Consider the following 21379-nt stretch of genomic DNA (forward strand, 5'->3'; position numbering starts at 1 on the left):
TGCTAGTTGTTGTGGATAGGTTCAGGGGTCTGCAATCCGATAGCTGCCAACCTCTCTGGTTTTTCTGGACTTAGCTGGTATTTTGTTTTTTCCTCCTTCGGTGACTCATCATAACACAAAGTATTTCATCTGGTGGCAGTTCCCAGTCATTCTCGTTACCCAGGAGGGTATTTGCACAGTTGTGCTTTGTTTCCTGTTTTGCACCAGATTCCCTATTTTTGTTTATCATGTCCTAGTTTTGTTTTCTCTGTGTTGCCCTGTTTTGTTGGCAGCCTCTTTACCTGAACTGTGGAGATCATGAACGCTGTATGATCCAGAACTGCCTTTGTAAATAGTTTGCGCCTCTTTAGGTGCTCTCTCTTGGTTTTACATAGGACACTTTTCGAAGATAGCGTCTACCTCAGTTGGAGCGTGTCTCCAATCAAAGAACACTGCAAGAGATCCAGGCTGGGAGTGGTGTCCAGCGGTTACAAGAATTATTGAAAAATTTTAATGTGAAGTATTTGATAATGTGTCTTATGATAGCTTTTATATAGAATTAGGAATGTTTTGATAGAAAGATGAAAGATTTGAATAAATAATTAAAAATGTAGATGATGAACCAGGTACCACTGTTATCACTCAGAGTTGAAAAGAAGTAGAAAATGTGCACTAGAGAAAGAAAGAAATGTATTGATAAAGAGTACTGAAGTGATAGTGAGTAACAGATGATAGCACTTTGAATTACGTACGGTATTAAAAATTGCACTTTTGACTAGAGACGTAGATAGTTAATTAAGAATTGTTTGCAATGTTCAAGAGTGAGTACCTCTCACATTGGGAAGTTTAGTATAAAAAATGTTTATTCAGCATTGTAAAAATTTGTATGTTCCTGTATTGTCAACTTTCTTTGCCTTGCAGCCCGCGGATGTGCTGTGTTTAACGGGGGTATGTGGCGCCCCTGAGGCTCAGTCACCACAGAGGTACTGCACCTTCTCCTAAGGTGTAGTGCCCCACCATCCAGGTAAGGTGGGAACTCCTGTCCACGCTCCAACACTCGCATCCCACACTACACAGTAGTTCAGCAAAGCCACATTGCGGCTCTTGCTCAGAGGGTAGCAGAGCACCTTTGGTGGCTCCCTGCTTGGAACACTAAATGTGCCGGGAGCTGGGTGGAGTTGAGATTACATAAAAGAGTGGGGAGGTTTAGGATTACAGGACAGTCTGAGTCAGTTGAGTCTGACAGGAGGAGTGAGTAAAGAAGCCACTCGGAGAGGAGTGAGGATCCCTGGAAGAAGGGATGGAGGAAGGAGTGCTGCAGCTGCCTCAGTGATCTGAGCCAGCTGGCACGGGAAAGGAAAGAAGGAGAAGGATGTAGAACTGAAACCTGCACTTCCATAAGAAAGAGAGAATAGTACGGAACGAAGGAGTAGAACAGAGAGGACGTGGGTTAGAGGAGGAACCCTGCCTATAGGTTCTAGGCGCAAGGCCGGGGCCCGGTCCCCGAGGTTGTATGGACACTTATGGTTCTGCAGCAGACACCGGTGGAGTAGTAGGCTGTAAATGCACTACTCCCATCTAAGACTTGGGGCACAACAGCAACTTGGATAGTGAGCCGGGACTCAGGAGTAGGGAGTCCCTGAAGCAGGCTACAGCTGTCTGCCGTACAAGTGGAGTTCTTGGGAACATCTGTTAGGAGGCACTCCAGTGTAACTCAGTACTGGGAGTACTTCACACTTAGGCCTCTTTCACACATCAGTTTTTTGCCTTCAGGCGCGATCCGGCTTTTTTTTGTAAAACCGGATCCGGCAAAATGCAATGCCGGATCCAGTTTTTCCCCATTGACTTGCATTAGCGCCGGATCGTGCCGGATGGCATTGCGTTTCATCCGTTTTTTGCCGGATCCGGCAACTTGTCTCATTCCGGCGTCTGGAAAAAACGGCTACTGTAACGTTTTTTGTCTCCGGCGAAAAAGCCGGAAGCGCCGGATCCGGCGCTTCCAGCTTTTTGCTACAATGAAAGTCTATGGGCGCCGGAATGCGCCGGATCCAGAAAAAGACGGATCCAGCCACCGGATCCGTTTTTTTAAGTCTGCGCATGCTCAGATCCAATTGGCCAGCCCCCAGGAACAGATATAACCTGCTAGACGGATCCAGCAAAAAAACGGATCCGTTTCTACAGTTCTCCAAAATTTATGCCGGATCCGTTTTTTCTAAAAATAGCCGGATCCTGCCTGACGGCAAAAAACTGATGTGTGAAAGTAGCCTTAAAGGCGCTATAGAGGAGACGTTCAGAAAGGCACATGTTGGCGGAGTGTTGGAGGGGAGCATTCCATCTTGCCGGGAGGTTGACTGAGTCTCTGACCCGGAGGACACGGCACGGAGGCAGGCACCTGTGTGTACTACAGACTGTGAGTAAAGCTTTGGAACTAAAGTACAAGCCCCGGTGTCCTCCATTCATTTTTGCGCTAACACACTCAGCACCGCTACATCTGGGTACCACTTGGGCGCCCAGGGTCACGGTCATCGCTGCTGTGACACATCCCGCTGATACCGGCCCGATACCGAGTACCCCACAGCCCTGGGAGGGCGACCCACATGTCCATAGCAGCTTTAGAAAATTGGTGATGTGTTCAATACTAATTTCATCCCCTCTATATGGTGCCAACATACATGTACATCAGTATGGAAAGGCTCCAGAGGTGCATAAAGCATATGTCTCTTGCAATTACTCCTTTTTGCACTAAATTCAATTGTCTCTACCATATGATGCATCTTAGGATCTGTTCAGATGTACAAATTGAAAACAAAAAAAGTGAAATTTACTTATATGTTTAGATCATGTGAAAATTGAAAACCTTTGGAGCATAATTCTAGACTTATTCTAATAGTGTCACATAAAGCACTTTCAGTGCTTTAAAGGGAATCTGTCGCCATGTATTTACTATCACAACTGACAGCATCATGATGTAGGAGCAGAGATACTGATTCCAGCAATGTATTGCATACTAAGATACTTGCTGCACTTTTGAAAAAATCTCAATTTTATCTGCTGCAGATTTAGCCGTTCTCTGAATTCTGAGCTTTGTATAACCCCACATCACTGATTGGCAGCTTTCTGTGTACACTGTGCATAGGCAGAAAGTGGCTAACTAGTAATGGTGGCGTGCTTATACGCCACTCAGGAATATGGAGGATTACAAGGCAGCAGGTTTACTAGTTCTCTAATCATAATCTCCTGCTGATAAGAGAGTGATTTTTTCAAAACTACAGCTAGAAGCCGGATAAATGACACATCACTGAAATTATGGTTTCTATCTCTACATTATGCTGCTTTCAGTTTAGGTGACTAAAACCTAGTGACAGATTCCTTTAATTAGAGGAGAAGGCAGTACTCCATATTATTGCCTTATGTCTGGACATTTCTGGGGTATTAAAACCTTACAAAAAAAAACTAAAAACACACACTGCAATTGTCCACTCAAGATTCCCCATCGCAGCAGCTTCATCATAGGGTGAGGTATCGTTGTGACTTTCAGCCCCGTCATGCCTCCAATAAATAGAATAAGCAGCAACGTCAGCAGTCTGGTCCATAGGTGTTTCCGGAGAGTGCTTGGTGCCGCCTCAATCCCCAGCCCTCATGCCTTCATAGACGTGGCTGACCTCTCCTACATCATCCACAGATTCTGTTGCACCTGCGCAGCTGCTGTTCCCTACTGAGCAGGCATGAGAGTTCAACAAACCGTGGGTAACGTCGGATACATCAGTCACGTCAACTAAGACAGGAGCGCTGTCGATTGTGGGGGCAGAGCACAGACCAGTGATGCCCATGAGTCTAGCACCTGACAGTTATATAAAGGAAACCTGGTGGGACATGTTCCCTTTAAGAAATTGGCAGGGCAATGCCACCTTTATGATCATGAAATTTTTATATATACGAGAGGGTACCCCCCCCAAAAAAAAACAAGACTTACTTTTTTTATTCAAGATAACATCTTGAAAACATTAATCCCCTTCAAAGTCCTGTCCAGTAGATGGTATGCAATTGTCCCAACTTTTATTTAGTGGCTTTCCCCTTAGGTTTTTCTTCATACTTGGGAATATGAAGATATTGCAGGGAGCTAGGTCGGGCAAGTAAGGGGCTGACCCTGATTTTTTTGTCAAAAGTCATCTCAGGGGATGGATCTTGGTGTTAGGCTATGTGCCCGCGTTGCGTTTAAATTCGGACACTGAAAACCGAACTCCTTCCCAGAAATTGCGCGGTTTTTTCCGCGCGATTTTACCTCAATTATGTTCGCGATTTTGCCTCGATTTTCCCGTGCGAAATTCAAGCACTATTCCAAGCGATTTGAAGCATCGCTTGGAATGTGATTGACAGGTTGGTCACACTCGTCGAACATAGTGTTTGACAAGTGTGACCGGCATTTTACTATTGAGGCCGCCTATGCGGCATCAATGGTAAAAGAAAGAATGTAAAAAATAATTACAAAATAAAAAATCGGGGTATATTTACCTTCCGACGTCCCGCGCGGTCTCGGCGACGCTCCCGTTCCCAGCGATGCCTTGTGAGACCTGTGATGACGTTGGTCTCGCATTACTATAGCGATCTCGCGAGACTACGTCATCACAGGACCTTGCCGCAAGGCATTACTGGGAACGCTGAGGCCCGGGAAGGCAGCGCGGGATGTCGGAAGGTAAATATACCCCGATTTTTTATTCTTTTTTTACAGGGGTATGGTACCCAGGGCCTGGAGGACAGTCTCCTCTCCTCCCCACCGTGGGTACCAACCGCACATGAGACGCTTAACTTCCCGCATGGTGGGCATAGCCACATGCGGGAAGTAAGTGATTCTCCTGCATTCCTATGGGTGCGGAATCGCGGCAATTCATTGCGATTCCGTACAAAAGAAAGATCATGCTGTGATTTTTTTCCGCGATGCGATTCCGCTGCGGAAAAAAGCGCAGCATTAGCACAGCATGTGCGGAATGCCATAGGAATGCATGGGGGGCGTCATGTACACGATTTTTAACCTTTTTTGCAGCGTTTTTGTGCCGAAAATCGCGGCAAAAACGCTTAAAAATCGCATCGTGGGCACACAGCCTAACACTGATGATTCTCAAACCAAACCGCAGACCAACCAGTGGAAGACGGCTTCATCGCCCAGACCAATAAAGCATAAGTCAAATTTGAAGACCATGATGGTTTGTTCTTTCGACGTCAAAGGAGTCATTCATGTTGAATTGGTTCCTCAGGGCATCATAGTGAACCAACATTACTATCTGAGAGTGCTGAAGCGATTGCGTGAGGCAGTGAGATAAAAAATACCTGAATTGTGGCGATCAGGGGACTGGCCACCTCACCGTGACAACGCGCCTTCCCACACAGCGTTGAAAATCAACCAGTTTTTGGCAAAAAACGTCATGACAACAGTTTCTCACCCCCTTACTCTCCCAACCAAGCACCCATTGACTTCTTCTTATTCCCAAGAATGAGGAAAAACCTAAAGGGAAAGCGTTTTTAGGACATAGAAGAGATTTAAAAAAAAAAAAATCGCTGGAGGCACTTAGCAGCTTTAGATCAGAAGAAGATAAAAAGTGTTCCGAACAGTGTGAGAAATGGGACAAGTGCGTGTCATCTAATGGACAGGATTTTGCAGGGGATTAATGTTTTCAAGATGTTATCTTGAATAAAAAAAAATTTAAATAAGTTATTCTCATTTTTTGGGGGGCACCCCCTCGTTTCTACAACATATCAAACAATTATTTTATGATCTCCCCCTTTAACTCCATCATTCGGATCCATGTAGATGACAATTTTTTAATAAAACTCTTTTGAAATTTACCTGTGAAAACTGAGCAAACGTTTTATCAGCCAACATAGGAACATGTCCGAGCAGCTCATGACAACAGTCCCTGTGGAGCAGGACGAGAAATGATTATGGATATCATGTTCTGGGTATGTTTCTACAAATAGAGTCACCCTGTTATCCACTGACTATGGAAGCTCGTCTTTATCCGGAAACTCAATTGATGAAACCTTTTACAGTCATGGTAGACTTAACCTAATTAAAACCGCCAAATATTATATCTTCATTGATTGTACCGCCATAAGTACCATCATTAATGTAATATACATGCCTACAAGGGGCTCATACTGATGGAAATGACCATTAGGTCCTAGCCTCATGTAAAGTGGATTCTCGACATGATAGATTGGATACATTTTTTAAATGTAGTGAAGAAATACAGTACATTAAAGGGAATCTGTCAGTAGGATCAACCGTCCTAAGCCGTCTATATGGGCATGTAGGTCACAGGAAGCTGAATAAAATGATACCTTGATATCTGCGATCTGATGTCTTTTTCTCTCCTAATCTACATGTCTCACATTGGCATTGTAATAAGCACTGGTGGCAGTTTGTCAGGGAGATCTATGTCCAACCCATAGATTTTAACAGTTCTTTTACATATTAAGAAAAATGCAAATAAGGCATCAGATCGCAGATATCAAGATATCATTTAATTCAGCTTCCTGTGACCTGCGTGCCTGTATAGACGTCCTAGGAGGGTAGATCCTATTGACCAGCACCAATTAAATTCAAATAATTGTCCTTTTATTTATTGCGCATTGACTTTATTAGTCAGTAACCTCACATACACAACTCCTTCTCCACTAGGGATATGGAGTTGGTGCTGCCCAAAACTCCTACTCCGAAATATTTTGATTACACTCTTTTAGAGAAAATGGTCCAATAATGTCAGTTATGGTACAACTGTGATTTATTACATACGGCTCTGGCGAGTGCATGGGAGAGGACGCATGTCGAATATACTGGGTGCACTGGAAAACACGAAAAGCCAAGCTAGAGAGGAAGTCACGAGCAGATAGGAGGCCGGCCACCGGACGTAACTGGAACCCAGTCTTTTCTGTGATGAGTAGACAAGAAAGCCACAAATCAGGGTTGGTCCCGGTTGAATCAGCTCTTTTATAATTGCTTGCAAAACACAAATAAAATGACATCACCTAAGGCTGCATCCACACATTCAAAGTCATTCGACAAGGCTCATTAAAGGGTAAATATTGACTTCCAATAGTTGGTTCTAGTCCTCTTCCTCTCGGAAGAGGCAATTTGCACATTTAATTTCCCAGTGGCTTAAAAGCCTCCTCACATTGGCATGCCAAGCTTTGCATGTCACTCTTTACAAGGAGAAACGTTACCCTTTGGATCCCGGTCAGCGACCTCTCACTTAGCCAAATCAGATCTCACTCTTTGCACTGATGAGAGGCAGTACCCCGAAACAAGCGTCTGCAAATTAAGATTCTCTCGGAAGAGGCAATTTGCACATTTAATTTCCCAGTGGCTTAAAAGCCTCCTCACATTGGCATGCCAAGCTTTGCATGTCACTCTTTACAAGGAGAAACGTTACCCTTTGGATCCCGGTCAGCGACCTCTCACTTAGCCAAATCAGATCTCACTCTTTGCACTGATGAGGGGCAGTACCCCGAAACAAGTGACTGCAAATTAAGATTCTGGTTTGGCTTTTATCCTAAGTCACATGGCAAGGCTCGATAAAGGGTCGATATTGACTTTTAGGATTGCTACATTCAATAGATGCTTTTCCTCTCTAAAAAAACAATTTGTATATTTACCATTAAAAAGAAATGGACCAGTTTTCTTATCATGCTATTTTTTCTTATCCGTTTTTTTCTTTCCCTGAAGCAAGTAGACTGCCTGAAGTTTTTTATTTATCCATTGACTCTTAGCAATGTTAAAAACAGATGAAACTCGGAGGGAAAATCTACAAAAAAATCTCCGCAGACATATACGCCATTCTATTCCTCCTTCAAAATATTGGCTGCACTTTGTTGTATTATAGATGGACGACCCAAGGGTGCGGATTTACCAATTGCAGTTTACACAATTGCCAGCAGGTAGAGACATGTTCCAGTTCATAAACAGAACATGCCACTTTGAAATAAAAAAAAAAGAAAGAAAAATGCGAGATAAATAAAAACATACTACAATCTGTAACTCTCTCTCTCTCTACAGATGTAACAAATAGCTGAGATTACAATATGCTTCACATACATCACATATTAGAAAAAAAAGAAAGAATTGCTTTTAGGAAGGTATGAAAAATTTATATTTTCAAAAATGTTATGAGCTGAAAAACAGGTCAAAGTGCTTGTCCATCATTAACTCCTTCATGACGTTTACTTACGTCATAAGTCATGTCCCTGCCTTTGATGCGGGCTCAGCGTGTGACCCCGCATCTTTCCCCGCACGTGGCAGCTAATTTCATCAGCCAACAAGTGCCTTTAACAGCCGCACTGAAGCACTGCTATGTTTAGCACAGGCAAATGGACGAATGTTGCTTCCAATCCCTTAAAGGGACTAAAAAAGGCAGCAAATAGTAAAAAAAAAAAAAAATCTTGAAAAATATGAAAAAAGTAAAAAAATACAAAAGTTTAAATCACCCCCTTTGCACCATTAAAAATGTAAAAATTAAAAAAAAACAAATATATAGATGTTTGGTATATCTGTGTTCGGAAATGTCCGTTCTATCAAAATATAAAGTAAATTAATCCGATTGGTATATGGCGTAAAGAGAAAAAGAACCAAATTGCCTGATTACTTCTTTTTTTTTTTGGCCAAGGCAACATTGCAATAAAATGCAGTAAGGCTGGTTTCACACTTGCGTTTTTTTGCGCTGCGTTTATGCGCATGCGTTTTTTTTCCTATCCTTAACATGGGTGCGCATTGGTATGCATTTGTACGCGTTTGTATGCGCATGCGTTTTTTTGTAGTGTGCGCCTGGGCGCACAAAATGCATCCTGTTGCATTTTTTGTGCGTCCGACCTCTCTCAAAAAAACGCATGCGCACGCAATGCGCACAAAATTCACCCTAACACACATTATAGGCTATGGGAGCGCTGACGTGCGCATAGTCATGCGCACGTCAGTGCAAAAAAAGCATGCGTTTTTTTGCAAGAACAATGCGCAAAAAAGAAGAAAACGCATACAAAACGCATGATGCGTTTTTCTGCGCGTTCGCACTGCGCGCGCAGCGCAGAAAAACGCAAGTGTGAAAGTAGCCTAAGAGGTGAGAAAACATTGTATCTACCCCAAATTGTCATCCGTAAAAAGCATCAGCAAAAAAATAATTTCCTTCTATGACGGTATCACTGATTGGGTGGATCAAGGAAATGCTGTAGATATAGTATATCTTGACTTCAGCAAAGCATTTGGCAAAGCATCTCATACAATCCTTATTGAAAAAATGACTAAGTATGGAATAGACAAGGCAACTGTTAGGTGGATTCATAACTGGCTTAGTGATCGGACCCAAAGAGTGGTCGTAAATGGCTGCACATCCAGTTGGAAGAATGTCTCAAGTGGGGTACCACAGGGCTCTGTCCTGGGCCCTGTATTGTTCAACATCTTTATCAACGATTTAGATGAAGGAATTGAGGGTAAACTGATTAAATTTGCTGATGACACAAAGCTAGGAGGATAGCTAATACTAGAGAAGAGAGAGAGAGGATTCAAAAAGATTTAAATAAACTGGAGAAGTGGGCAGCAACTAACAGAATGGTTTTTAACAGGGAGAAATGCAAAGTACTACATCTGGGCAATAAAAATGAAAAAAACATATACAGAATGGGAGGAATAGGGCTAAGTGACAGCACATGTGAAAAAGACTTGGGTATACTAATAGATCACAGACTGAATATGAGTCAACAGTGTGATGCAGCAGCAAAAAAGGCAAATGCAATTCTAGGATGTATTAACAGAAGCATACAGTCTAGATCACGTGAAGTCATTATTTCCCTCTACTCCTCTTTGGTCAGACCTCATCTGGAATATTGTGTCCAGTTTTGGGCACCACATTTTAAAAAAGACATCAACAAACTGGAGCAAGTTCAGAAAAGAGCGACCAGAATGGTGACCGGTCTGCAAATCCTGTCTTATGAGGAAAGGTTGCAGGATTTGGAAATGTTTAATTTGCAAAAGAGAAGACTGAGATGAGACTTAATAGCTGTCTACAAATATCTAAAGGGCTGTCACATTGTAGAAGGATCAACTTTATTCTCATTTACACAAGGAAAGACTAGAAGCAATGGGATGAAACTGAATGGGAGGAGACACAGATTAGATATTAGAAAAAACTTTTCGACAGTTAGAGTGATCAATGAGTGGAACAGGCTGCCACGAGAAGTGGTGAGTTCTCCTTCAATGGAAGTCTTCAAACAGAGGCAGGACAGACATCTGACTGGGATGATTTAGCGAATCCTGCTTTGAGCAGGGGGTTGGACCAGATGGCCCAGGAGGTCCCTTCCAACTCTACGATTCTATGATTCTATGATTCTAAGCCCTCACCCATCCCCCGATCCCGAAAAAATTAAAACGCTGCTGGTCTCAGAAAATGGTGACGAAAGCAAAAATGTTTTTTCGTATCATTTCCAATTATTTTTTTCATCTCTCTTAAATAAAAGAAAAAAACCTATAGATGTTTGGAATCTGCGAACTCGTAATGACCTGGAGAATCATATTGTCAGGTCAGATTTACCATATAGCGAACATGGTAAATGAAAACAATTTTTTTCACATTTTCCTGTACACTATATGGTAATATGTATGTTGTCGAGTGCAAAAAACAAGCCGTCATGTGGCTATATTGATGTAAAAATTAAAAAAAGTCATAACTTATGAGTGACTCTTGGAAGAAGGAGAGGAAAAAATGAAAAAAAAAGAAAGGAGAAGGGGTTAAAAGGGCAAATTCAGAAGATTATCGTCTCGTCCAAAATAGTTTCTATATGGCCGGGGTCAGACTTGCGAGAAACTCGCACGACTCTCGCATCTTAACACCCGGCACTGCCGCCAGCACTCGGGACCGGAGTGTGCGACTGCATGTATTTCCATGCAGCTGAGCGCTCCGATCCTGAGTAACGGCGGCAGTACCAGGTATTAAGATGCGAGAGTTGTGCGAGTTTCTCGCAAGCCTGACCCTGGCCTATTACACAAAATACAGAAAAGAATAATGAAAGATACTCAAACAAAATGTGCAATGGTTAGTGTTGAGCTTTCCGATACCGCAAGTATCGGGTATCGGCCGATATTTGCTGTATCGGAATTCCGATACTGACTTCCGATACTTTTTTCAAATCGGATACCGAAATCGGAAGTTCCCATAATGCTATCAGCCCGCTCGCTTTGATTCAGCCAATGGGAATCCTCAGAAGTGTGGGCACATCCTGTTAGGCATGTAGGCATGTTAACTATTGGCATGGCTGTGATTGGCTGCTGAAATGATGTCATGATGCACTATAAAAGCCACTGCCGCCGCCATTTCTGGTCACTGTGCTGTGAATTCAGTTAGGGACAGGCTGCTGTTGAAGACTGTGAGGGACAGTTAGAAATAGCGATTCTCAAAACAATATTGTGCTTTACCCAGGCTACATAAACCACCACTGTAGCTTTCTTTTCCCTAGCAGCAGTGTTCACAGCTGTCTGCAAGGGCTGTGTGAGTGCAGCTCACGCTGTGGAGTGGGTCCTGCAGCCACGTCTGGTTGTAGGCTGCCCAGCGTGCCTCACTGCTGCCTCATACATATTTTTCTTTTTGAGCTGCTTATTTTTAAAAAATTCTATCTAGTGTACTTCCATCCGTATCCATATACGTTGGTTGCAAACACTAGTAGTAGACAGCGGAGCCTTTCTGCAGCCTTTCAGTGCTAGTGCCCACTTAGCTGCACTGTTCATGGCTGTCTGAGAGGTCTCTGACTGTGTGAGTGCAGCTCACGCTGAGTAGTGTGTCCTGCAGCTACGTCTGGTTGTAGGCCGCTCAGCGTGTTACTGCCTCACACATTTTTCTTTTATTGCAGCTCATTTTTTCTCCTATTAGTGTGCATCCATCCATATCCATCTACATTGGTTGGTTGCAAACACTATATAGGAGTAGATAGAGGAGCCTTTTTTCTGGCTTGTGCCCTTCAGCTGCAGCCAGATTAGTATTACCCAATTTTTTTGGAGCCTCATCTTTTGCATTGTAGGTTACCTGCCTGCATTGTAATCGCTCCAGAAAGTTGGTGATACTCTGACTTTCCAATCTTTGGTCACATCCTTTTAGCTTTTTTTGCCCCCCAAAAAAACAACAAAGTTCACCAAACACTACATTTGAAAGTTGTATAGGCCACATTAGCTCCCATTAAAGTGTAGTCGACACACGCACTTCATAAAATTTGTGTTTCTTATACCTGTAACCAGCTGTTCAGGAATAAGCACACTAAGGTCCCCCTTTGTACTTTTCTGCCTATCTTTCTCAGTCTATCAAGATGAAGAAGGCAGGGAGTAAGGCACGTGGCCGTGGGCATGGGGATTCTGCAGGGAGAGGACGTGGGGATTCTGCAGGGAGAGGACGTGGGGATTCTGTGCCTGCTGTTGGCACCAGTGAGTCAGCATCCCCCAGTTTTAGCAGGCAACAGTCCATTATGCGCAGCTTTGTAGGACCTCACCGTACCCCACTGCTGCGGGAGGAACAAATTGAAGCCGTTGTCGGATGGATGGCAGCTAACGCATATTACTTCCACATCCTCTCAGGGCCAGAGCACTGAAGAGCAACCATCTGTCTCTTCACCACCTGCCAAAGTGCCCAGGCAGTCAGAGAGCCCTGGACAGGAGCCATCACAGTCTCTACTTCTGTTCTGGGAATCTAATGGTTTGGAAAGAGGGGGCCAGCCAAGCAGCATTCCAGAATGTGAAGAAGAATGCAGTGATGCGCAACTTCTTTGTCCCTCTGAATCTGAAGATGCGGGTGGGCCAGTGCCTATGGTCAGCACACCTCAGTACGCATCAGATGATGACGAGACTCAGTTACCACTTTCTGGTGCGTACGGTGCTGGCGAGACAACCCAGGAGAAGCAGGTGTTTGAAGAGGGGAGTGTAGATGATGAGGTCCTTGACCCATCATGGCGTGAGGAACAGGAAGGTGGTGGGAGCAGCTCTGAGGAAGAGATTCCCCGAACGGCCAAAACTGGAGGGAGAGGGAGGGGGCAGACTTGGTTGCCTGTAGCCTCCACTTCGGCAACCGTTAGGAGCATTCCACTTTCAAAAGGCAAAACGGGCGCTCCCAAGACTTGCAGTGCGTGGTCCTTTTTTGACACAGTTTCAGATGACATTTGCTTTGTCAAATGCAATCTGTGTCATCAGAGAGTCAAAAGAGGGAAAAATGTCAGCAACCTCAATACCACTAATATGTGGAAACATGTGCAGACCAAGCATGAGGTGGAGTTACACAGACACACTGAAGACGTAGGCCAACGTACAGCACCACCTACCACCTCTTCAGCTCGTGTTGGAGCCTCTTCCTCCAGCTCTCACACAGCTGGTTCGGCTTCCTCACAGGATCGCCAAGGAAGAACCTCTGGCAATGTTGTCCGGAGACCCTGTGACATTCCACCCACAGCACCACGTTCCAAGTCATCCTCACACTCCCAGGCCACTCGGCAGCCATCGATAGCACAGGCATGGGAGAAAAGGCGGCCATACTCGACAAACCATCCCCGAGCACAGGCTCTGAATGCTGGCATTGCCAAACTACTGGCCCTTGAAATGCTGTCATTCAGGCAGGTGGAGACTGACACCTTCCGGGACTTCATGGCATTGGCAGTCCCACAATACACCGTGCCCAGCCACTTTTATTTCAGCAGGCGAGCCGTCCCTGCCCTGCAGAAAACATGTGGAGGCAAACATAAAACATTACTTGGCCTCAGTCACGTCAGTTGATCCCCTGATGTGTGTCCAGCAAGGTCTCCTGCTCTGTCCACATTCCCATTACTAGTAGTGTGAATGAGGACAGAGCAGGAGACCTTGCCGGACACACATCAGGGGATCAACTGACAGGACTGAGCCCAAGTAACACAGGAACAAGTGTGGATTGTGCTGACGCCACTTCAGAGCTGTCACTGGCAGGGTTGGAGGCCAGGGGAAATACTAGAGACAGTGGAGCCGGAGGCCATAGTGGAGCATGGTTACAATCAGTAGTAGTCTACTACCTCTATAAAACGTGCTGCAAGTTGGCCTCAGCCTGCTCCATGCCTCATCCTGGGCTCCAACAACGTCAGTTGGTGTTCAGAAGTGCCGTCTTCGCAGAGAAACACACACTAGCTCCTGTTTTAGTGGGGTTCAGTATTGCCAGCTGTTCCCCTGCTGTGTAGACGGCAAAGTCTCCTGCTGCCTCCACATGCCAACACCATCAGGCCTCAGCCTGCTCCATGCCTCATCCTGGGCTCCAACATCACCAGTTGGTGTTCAGAAGTGCCGTCTTCACAGAGAAAAACACACTCGCTACTGTGTCTGTGGGGTTCAGTAATGCCAGCTGTTCCCCTGCTGTGTAGATGGCAAAGTCTCCTGCTGCCTCCACATGCCAACCCTATCAGGCCTCAGCCTGCTCCATGCCTCTTCCTGGTCTCCAACAATGCCAGTTGGTGTTCAGAAGTGCCGTCTTCACAGAGAAACACACACTAGCTCCTGTGTTAGTGGGGTTCAGTAATGCCAGCTGTTCCCGTGCTGTGCAGATGGCAAAGTCTCCTGCTGCCTCCAACATCACACTACATGTTATTTTCCACTTGCTCCAAGTAGGCCTCAGCCTGCTCGGAGCATTGATCCTGGGCTTCAACACAACCAGTTGTAGCTTGGAAGTGCCGTCCGCACAGATAGAAACACTCGCTCCTGTGTCTGTGGGGTTCAGTAACGCCAGCTGTTCCCCTGCTGTGCAGATGGCAAAGTCTACTGCTGCCTCCAACATCACACTACTATTGACTTTTAACCTTGGTCCACTTAGGCCTCTGGCTGTACTGTCTCTAGTATTTCCCCTGGCCTCCAACCCCGCCAGTCGCTGCTCTGATGTGCCGTCTGCACAATCCACACTTGTTCCTGTGTTACTGGGGCTCAGTCACGTCAGTTGATCCCCTGATATGTGTCTGGCAATGTCTCCTGCTCTGTCCCCATTCCCATTAATAGTTGTGGGAATGTGGACAGAGCAGGACACCTTGCCGGACACACATCAGGGGATCAACTGACGTGACTGAGCCCCAGTAACTCAGGAACAAGTGTGGATTGTGCAGACAACACTGCAGAGCAGCAACTGGTGTGGTTGGAGGCCAGGGAAAATACTAGAGACAGTAGAGCCAGAGGCCAAAGTGGAGCACGGTTACAATCAGTAGTTGTGTACAACCAATATAAAACTCGCTCCAAGTTGGCCTCAGCCTGCTGCATGATTGACCCCTGGGCTTCAACATCGCATGTTGCTGCTCAGAAGTGTGTTTGCCACGGGTACTCCCTCCTGCCCAGCCGGCTTCCAGCACCGTCAGCTGTTTCTCGGCAGAGCCTTTGGCTGAGGTGCCTCCTTGTCGGTATCTGAGTTCAAGCAACGTCAGCTGGTCCACGGTTGTGCCATTGGCTCTTGTTCCTTTTGCTGCTCCTCCGGGTTCCAGCACCGTCAGCTGGTTCTCGGCAGTGTCTTTGGCACGGGTACTCCCTCCTGCCCAGCCTGGTTACAGCACGCCTGCTGTTTCCGTGTAGTGTCAACGTCACTTTGCCACTGATACGTTGTCCTGTCGTGTTGCGGTCGGGTTAGCCGAGTCTATGGTGCCTGCAGTTTCAGTGCTTCCTATGTGGGCTGCGGGTTCTGGTAAAAAAGGCTGGTTCCATAGTGCCAATAGGACAAGCACCCCCTGTAGGACTGTGGGTTTCGGTAACTGCGACCGGCTCGCGGCCTTGCAACTTTGTTTTTCATGGGTACCTTCTGCTACCCATCTGGGTTCCAGCACCGTCAGCTGGTTCTCAGCAGTGCCTTTGGCTGAGGTGCCTCCTTGTCAGTATCCGAGTTCAAGCAACGTCTGCTGATCCTTGGTAGTGCTTTGGAGCACAGGTACCTCCTGCTTAGTGACCGTGTTCCAGCACCGTCAGCTGGTCCACGGTTGTGCCATTGGCTCTTGTTCATTCTGCTGCCCCTCTGGGTTCCAGCACCGTCAGCTGGTTCTCGGCAGTGTCTTTGGCACGGGTACTCCCTCCTGCCCAGCCTGGTTACAGCACGCCTGCTGTTTCCGGGTAGTATCAACGTCACTTTGCCACTTATACGTTGTCCTGTCGTGTTGCGGTCGGGTTAGCCGAGTCTATGGTGCCTGCAGTTTCAGTGCTTCCTATGTGGACTGCGGGTTCTGGTAACAAAGGCTGGTTCCATAGTGCCAATAGGAAAAGCACCCCCTGTAGGACTGTGGGTTTCGGTAACTGCGGCCTGCTCGAGGACGCAACACTTTGTTAATCATGGGTACCTTCTGCTACCCATCCGGGTTCCAGCAACGTCAGCTGGTTCCCGGCAGAGCCTTTGGCCTAGGTGCCTCCTTGTCGGTATCCGAGTTCCAACAACGTCTGCTGGTCCTTGGTAGTGCTTTGGAGCACAGGTACCTCCTGCTTAGTAACTGTGTTCCAGCACCGTCAGCTGGTCCACGGTTGTGCCATTGGCTCTTGTTCATTCTGCTGCCCCTCCGGGATCCAGTACCATCAGCTGGTTCTTGCCAGTTCCTCAGCCTTCTTATAACTTCTGCTACTTTTCAAAGTTTAAGCTTGTGGAAATGGTTTTTGATTCTCACTCTGGATCTCCCTGACAATGACCCTGAAGACGACGACCCTGAAGACCACACAGAAGAATACCTAAAAGATGACCCTGAAGAAGATGACCAAGAGGACAAGGAACAGGAAGACAACCACCAAGATGCAGAACAACAAGAGACAGAAGACCAAGAAGCATAAAAACCAAAAGCAGAAGAACATTAAGCATAAGACTAAAAATCTGAGCAAATGAGATTATCAAATTTATAAGCAGAAGAAGACTAAGCAGTGTATGGGGGTGAGTCCGTTCCTCCTCGTGGTGCCCCTGGAAAAGGCCTGCTGCTGAAGGCCAAACTGAACGCGGACAAATCCTGTTGTAAATCTTTTGTGACAGGCTGAACGGAAGGTGTAATCTTCAAACTTTTATAGATAACAACTACAGGAATGCCTGACACAAATAAGAATATGATGAAGAAGAATAGGAAGAAGATGAAGAAGAAGAATATGAAGAAGAATAGAAGAAGAAGAAGATACTGCTGCTGTTGAAGATGATGAAGGAGAAAGTGTGGGAGAAGTAAAAAAGAAGGTGAAGAGCATGGAAGTAGTGAAACATACATATCTGACAAAAAATTAAAGACTTTAACATAGTCAATATCTTTGTAACTACGAACGTCTTTAAAAAAAAAAAAAAATTCCTGCTATTCCATTTGATTGGGCTAAACCTCTATGGCTTTAATGTCTCCTACACCTCCCACAATACAGTCTACATTATTATTAGTTGTTTTTCTTCATGTAGAATTAACCGACAGGGAAAGAAAGGGTTTTTTTTAATTCCGATATTTCTGTTCAATTGACTTGAATGGGACTTCCGGGATCGGAATCGGCGATACCCGATACTTTTTTTTAGATCGGCCGATCCATTCCGATCCGATATTTTTCAGTATCGGGTGGTATCGCTCAACACTAGCAATGGTCAATACCAAATAAGAAAAAGCTCACTCTCCAATGTACACTCATTTGTGTTATGTGTGAGGCACATTGTGATCATAGATGATTGTTTTTTCAGTTGTCCAGGTGAGCACAATTTTGACATTGCTAAAAGTACTGGTAGAAAGTTCTCGTCTACACATGTACCGAACTGTATCCTGACACTCAATGTGTAACATACTGTAGCACAGCAAACCTAAACGTGGGATTTGCATCCTCTGAAGTGTATTGCAGCGAAGAGACTCACAGGCTCCCTGCACTGCAATACATGCCACTGACCAATCATAGGCCAGCAGTGATGTTAGTGTGCCCATCACGAATGGTGCATGGTGATGACGTCATGCGCTGTCCATGACTGCCACAGCTAAGTCAGCTTCAGGCAACAGAAGAAGACACTGCCTGTCATGGAAATGGAGGAAGGCAAAATAATTGTTTTTTTTTATTAATGTGTTGTAGAAAACAGAAGAAAGGACACTATACCAGGAAGAGGGCCAGGATGGAGGACATTATTCAAGGAAGGGGTCCAGGATGAGGGGCTTTAAACCAGTATGGGGCCTTAGACGTACAACATTACACCAGGAATGAGATCATTATACTAGGATGGGGGTGTTAGGCGTCAGGTTCCTGCAGCTGCACATCAGGAATCCAGAGCCACGCAGCCAGCGTTCTCCCATTCCCCTCCAGCCTCTCAGGGACTTGCACAGCAATCTCGGCAATCCAGACACCCTGCTCAGACCAGTTCTCTGGGTCTGGTTGTTGCTGCCACCTCTGGACCAGCAATAGTAGCGCAGCCTGCTCTGCAGCAAGCCACTCCAGAGGCTAAGTCCTCTCACCGCGCTACTGGGCATGCTCACGAGACGATCTCCCAGTGGAGATCGGGAGTCAGGTCCTTCTCCTTATCTGATTGGTCCATCTCAGAGATCTGGAAGGTCCCAGAAGCGCAACGCTATAAAAGGCCCGCATGGCCGATCGGCCATGCGCTAGTATAGACTCTTATTGCTATCTGTGTGAATGATGATTAATGCATGTGCCTGCGAATGACTCATTAAGATCCCCTCCCTCTGATATTACATGTGTGGATAGGCACTTAGTTATAGAGTCAGCGCCAGTCAGTGGCGAGCTACAGGCCACTGTTCACATCTTACAGCACTAGCGTCCGACAGTGCGCCTCCTCTTTGGCATTGTCGTGTGGCGGCTGGGTCGGTCGCCGCTCTGCAGTCAGCAGAACTTGTTGGAGTCCGTGGTAGTGACGCCGCACGTACGGTAGGTCTAGACAGACATTGACCCTGAGTCTTGGGCCTAGACCTGTGACCGTATACCATGTGTGCACACCGCTGAAACCTGTGAGGTCATCAGGCTCAGCATTTACATTTAGGTTCTAAGCGTCTCTGTGGTGATAACAGAGTAAGCTCAATGCACACTGGGTGACGTTCAACCCGTGTGTGATATACCGCCATATTGTGCGTCTGCCATTATCTAGCAGCGGTGTAACACCTACTGCACGGAGGACCCCGGGTGGCGAACGCACTTATTATTATTTATTTATTAGTGCGTTCCGCCGTCCCTAACATTATACTAGCTCCATGGTTTGGCTAGTAATGGCGGACCTGCAGCAGCTACAGCGGTACATTTGGCAGCAGGAGAGCAGGTTGGCAGCTATTGAGAGCTCCACCTCAGCTGCGAATGCTACAGTGGCCGCTTTTCAGGCAGTCGCAGAGGCTGTCTCACGCATGTCAACACCCATGCCTATGCCGACAATAACCCGCCTCCCGTTGCCCGATAAGTTTTCCAGTGACAGCACGGCTTGCAGGGGTTTCATGAGTCAGTGCTCTATCCAGCTTGAGTTACTGGCCATGCAATTTCCTACAGAGTGGGCTAAGGTGGAGTTTATTGTTTCTCTCCTATCAGGCAGGGCGTTAGAGTGGGCTATGCCATTGTGGGAGCGTGATGACCCCATGGTTCAGGGCGCTGCTCAGCTCCTCACGGCCCTGAAGCCGGTCTTTTTGGGACCACGGATCACGCACGACACCTCTCTCCAATTATTGGCCCTAACACAGGAGTCTCTCTTGGTCAGCCATTATGCCGTCCGATTCCGGACATTGGCTTCCGAACTGGAGTGGCCTGATAAAGCACTTGTCCCTGTGTTTTGGAGAGGGTTAGCGGAGCATGTCAAAGATGCTCTAGCAACCAGAGAGGTCCCCACAAGTCTGGAGGAATTGATTGCCATCTCCACCCGCATTGATCTCCGGTTTACGGAGCACGGGCTGGAACCTGTGCAATCGAGACAAAGGGTTAACTTGGCTCCCACCTTCTGTGAGCCACTAAGATTTCCCGCTCAGGAGCTTACACCCTCTGAACCTATGGAGGTGTCTCGCGCCGGCCCCAAGCCACGTCCAGTGCGAAGCTCCACACGTTATTTACCAGTGTCGGCAGTTTGGTCACTCAGCTAGCACGTGTCCTCTGCGGTCGAAAAAACGTTCACGTCCAGTGGTCGTACATGGTGGTCTAACTGATATGAAACCCTTTTCTCCCAAACCGGTATTCCGAGGCACCTTAGATAGCGGAGCTTCCACCTGGGAGGTAGAGGTCGGTGGATTCTGGGGCAGAAGGGAATTTATGTCCTCGACCTTCGCCCTAAAGCACGCTATTCCTCTGGTGTTACTGCCCCAACCCCTGACCATCAGGGTGGTTAATGGTGCACCTTTACCATCTCACATGACCCACCAGACAGCACCACTCGGTCTCTCAATCTCACTGTCCCACCGTGAGATTTTGTCCTTGTTCATTTTGCCTGATGGCATCGACCAGGTGCTTCTCGGAGTTCCCTGGCTCCGTTGCCATTACCCTCATATTGATTGGGCTTTAGGGAATATACTGGGTTGGAGCAAGGACTGTAAAGGAAGGTGCCTGAGGGGCAGTGTTCAGGTAGCTTCCACTGAAGTACCCGCGGATCTCTCTGCGCTTCCCAAACCGTACCATCAGTACGCGGACGTCTTCTCTAAAAAATCTGCGGAGACGCTTCCGCCGCACCATCCTTACGATTGTCCGATAGATCTGTTGCCAGGCACGGAACCTCCTAGAGGCTGCGTGTATCGCTATCACTCCCCGAGACGGATGCTATGTCTCAATATATCCGGGAGAACCTGGCAAGAGGTTTTATCAGAAAGTCGGTGTCATCGGCTGGTGCAGGGTTCTTCTTCGTGCAGAAGAAGAGTGGAGAGTTACGTCCCTGCATTGATTACAGAGGTCTCAACGCCATAATGGTTAAAAATAAGTACCCTCTTCTGTTGATCTCTGAGTTATTTGACAGGTTGCGAGGGGCCCGGATCTTTACAAAATTAGATCTACTGGGGGCATACAACCTGATCCGCATTCACGAAGGAGACGAGTGGAAGACAGCATTTAACACCAGGGACGGCCATTATGAATATCTGGTCATGCCCTTCGGCCTCTGTAATGCGCCAGCTGTCTTCCAAGATTTTGTTAACAACATCTTCTGAGATATGCTCTCTACTTCGGTGGTGGTCTGTCTGGATGACATCCTCATCTTTTCGCCAGATTTGACCTCCCACCGGAGAGACGTCTGCAGGGTCTTCGACCATCTGCGGGCGAACCCTCTTTTCACCAAGCTGGAGAAGTGCCAGTTTGAGCAGGAGTCCTTGCCGTTTCTGGGCTATATCATCTCGGCCCAGGGGTTGGCTATGGATCCAGCGAAACTGCAAGCGGTAATGGACTGGCAGGAACCACATTCACTCAAAGCAGTGCAGCGCTTTTTGGGGTTCGTCAACTATTATCACCAGTTCA

General features: G+C 46.5%; 1 protein-coding gene across 2 annotated transcripts in view; it reads right to left on the reverse strand.

Annotated features, from left to right (window-relative positions):
• TH (tyrosine hydroxylase) overlaps window positions 1–21379 on the reverse strand; it is a 107186-nt gene that overhangs the window by 24797 nt on the left and 61010 nt on the right. For both annotated transcript variants that reach the window (XM_073574054.1, XM_073574052.1), the window contains exons 8-9: window positions 6770–6905; window positions 5822–5891 (exon numbers count right to left, since the gene is read on the reverse strand). In XM_073574054.1, the coding sequence (XP_073430155.1) occupies window positions 5822–5891; window positions 6770–6905 (206 nt within the window). The remainder of the gene's footprint in view (window positions 1–5821; window positions 5892–6769; window positions 6906–21379) is intronic.

This window comes from Dendrobates tinctorius, unplaced genomic scaffold (assembly GCF_039654945.1).
Source record: "Dendrobates tinctorius isolate UK_male_01 unplaced genomic scaffold, ASM3965494v1 ptg000037l, whole genome shotgun sequence".
Classification (NCBI taxonomy): domain Eukaryota; kingdom Metazoa; phylum Chordata; class Amphibia; order Anura; family Dendrobatidae; genus Dendrobates; species Dendrobates tinctorius.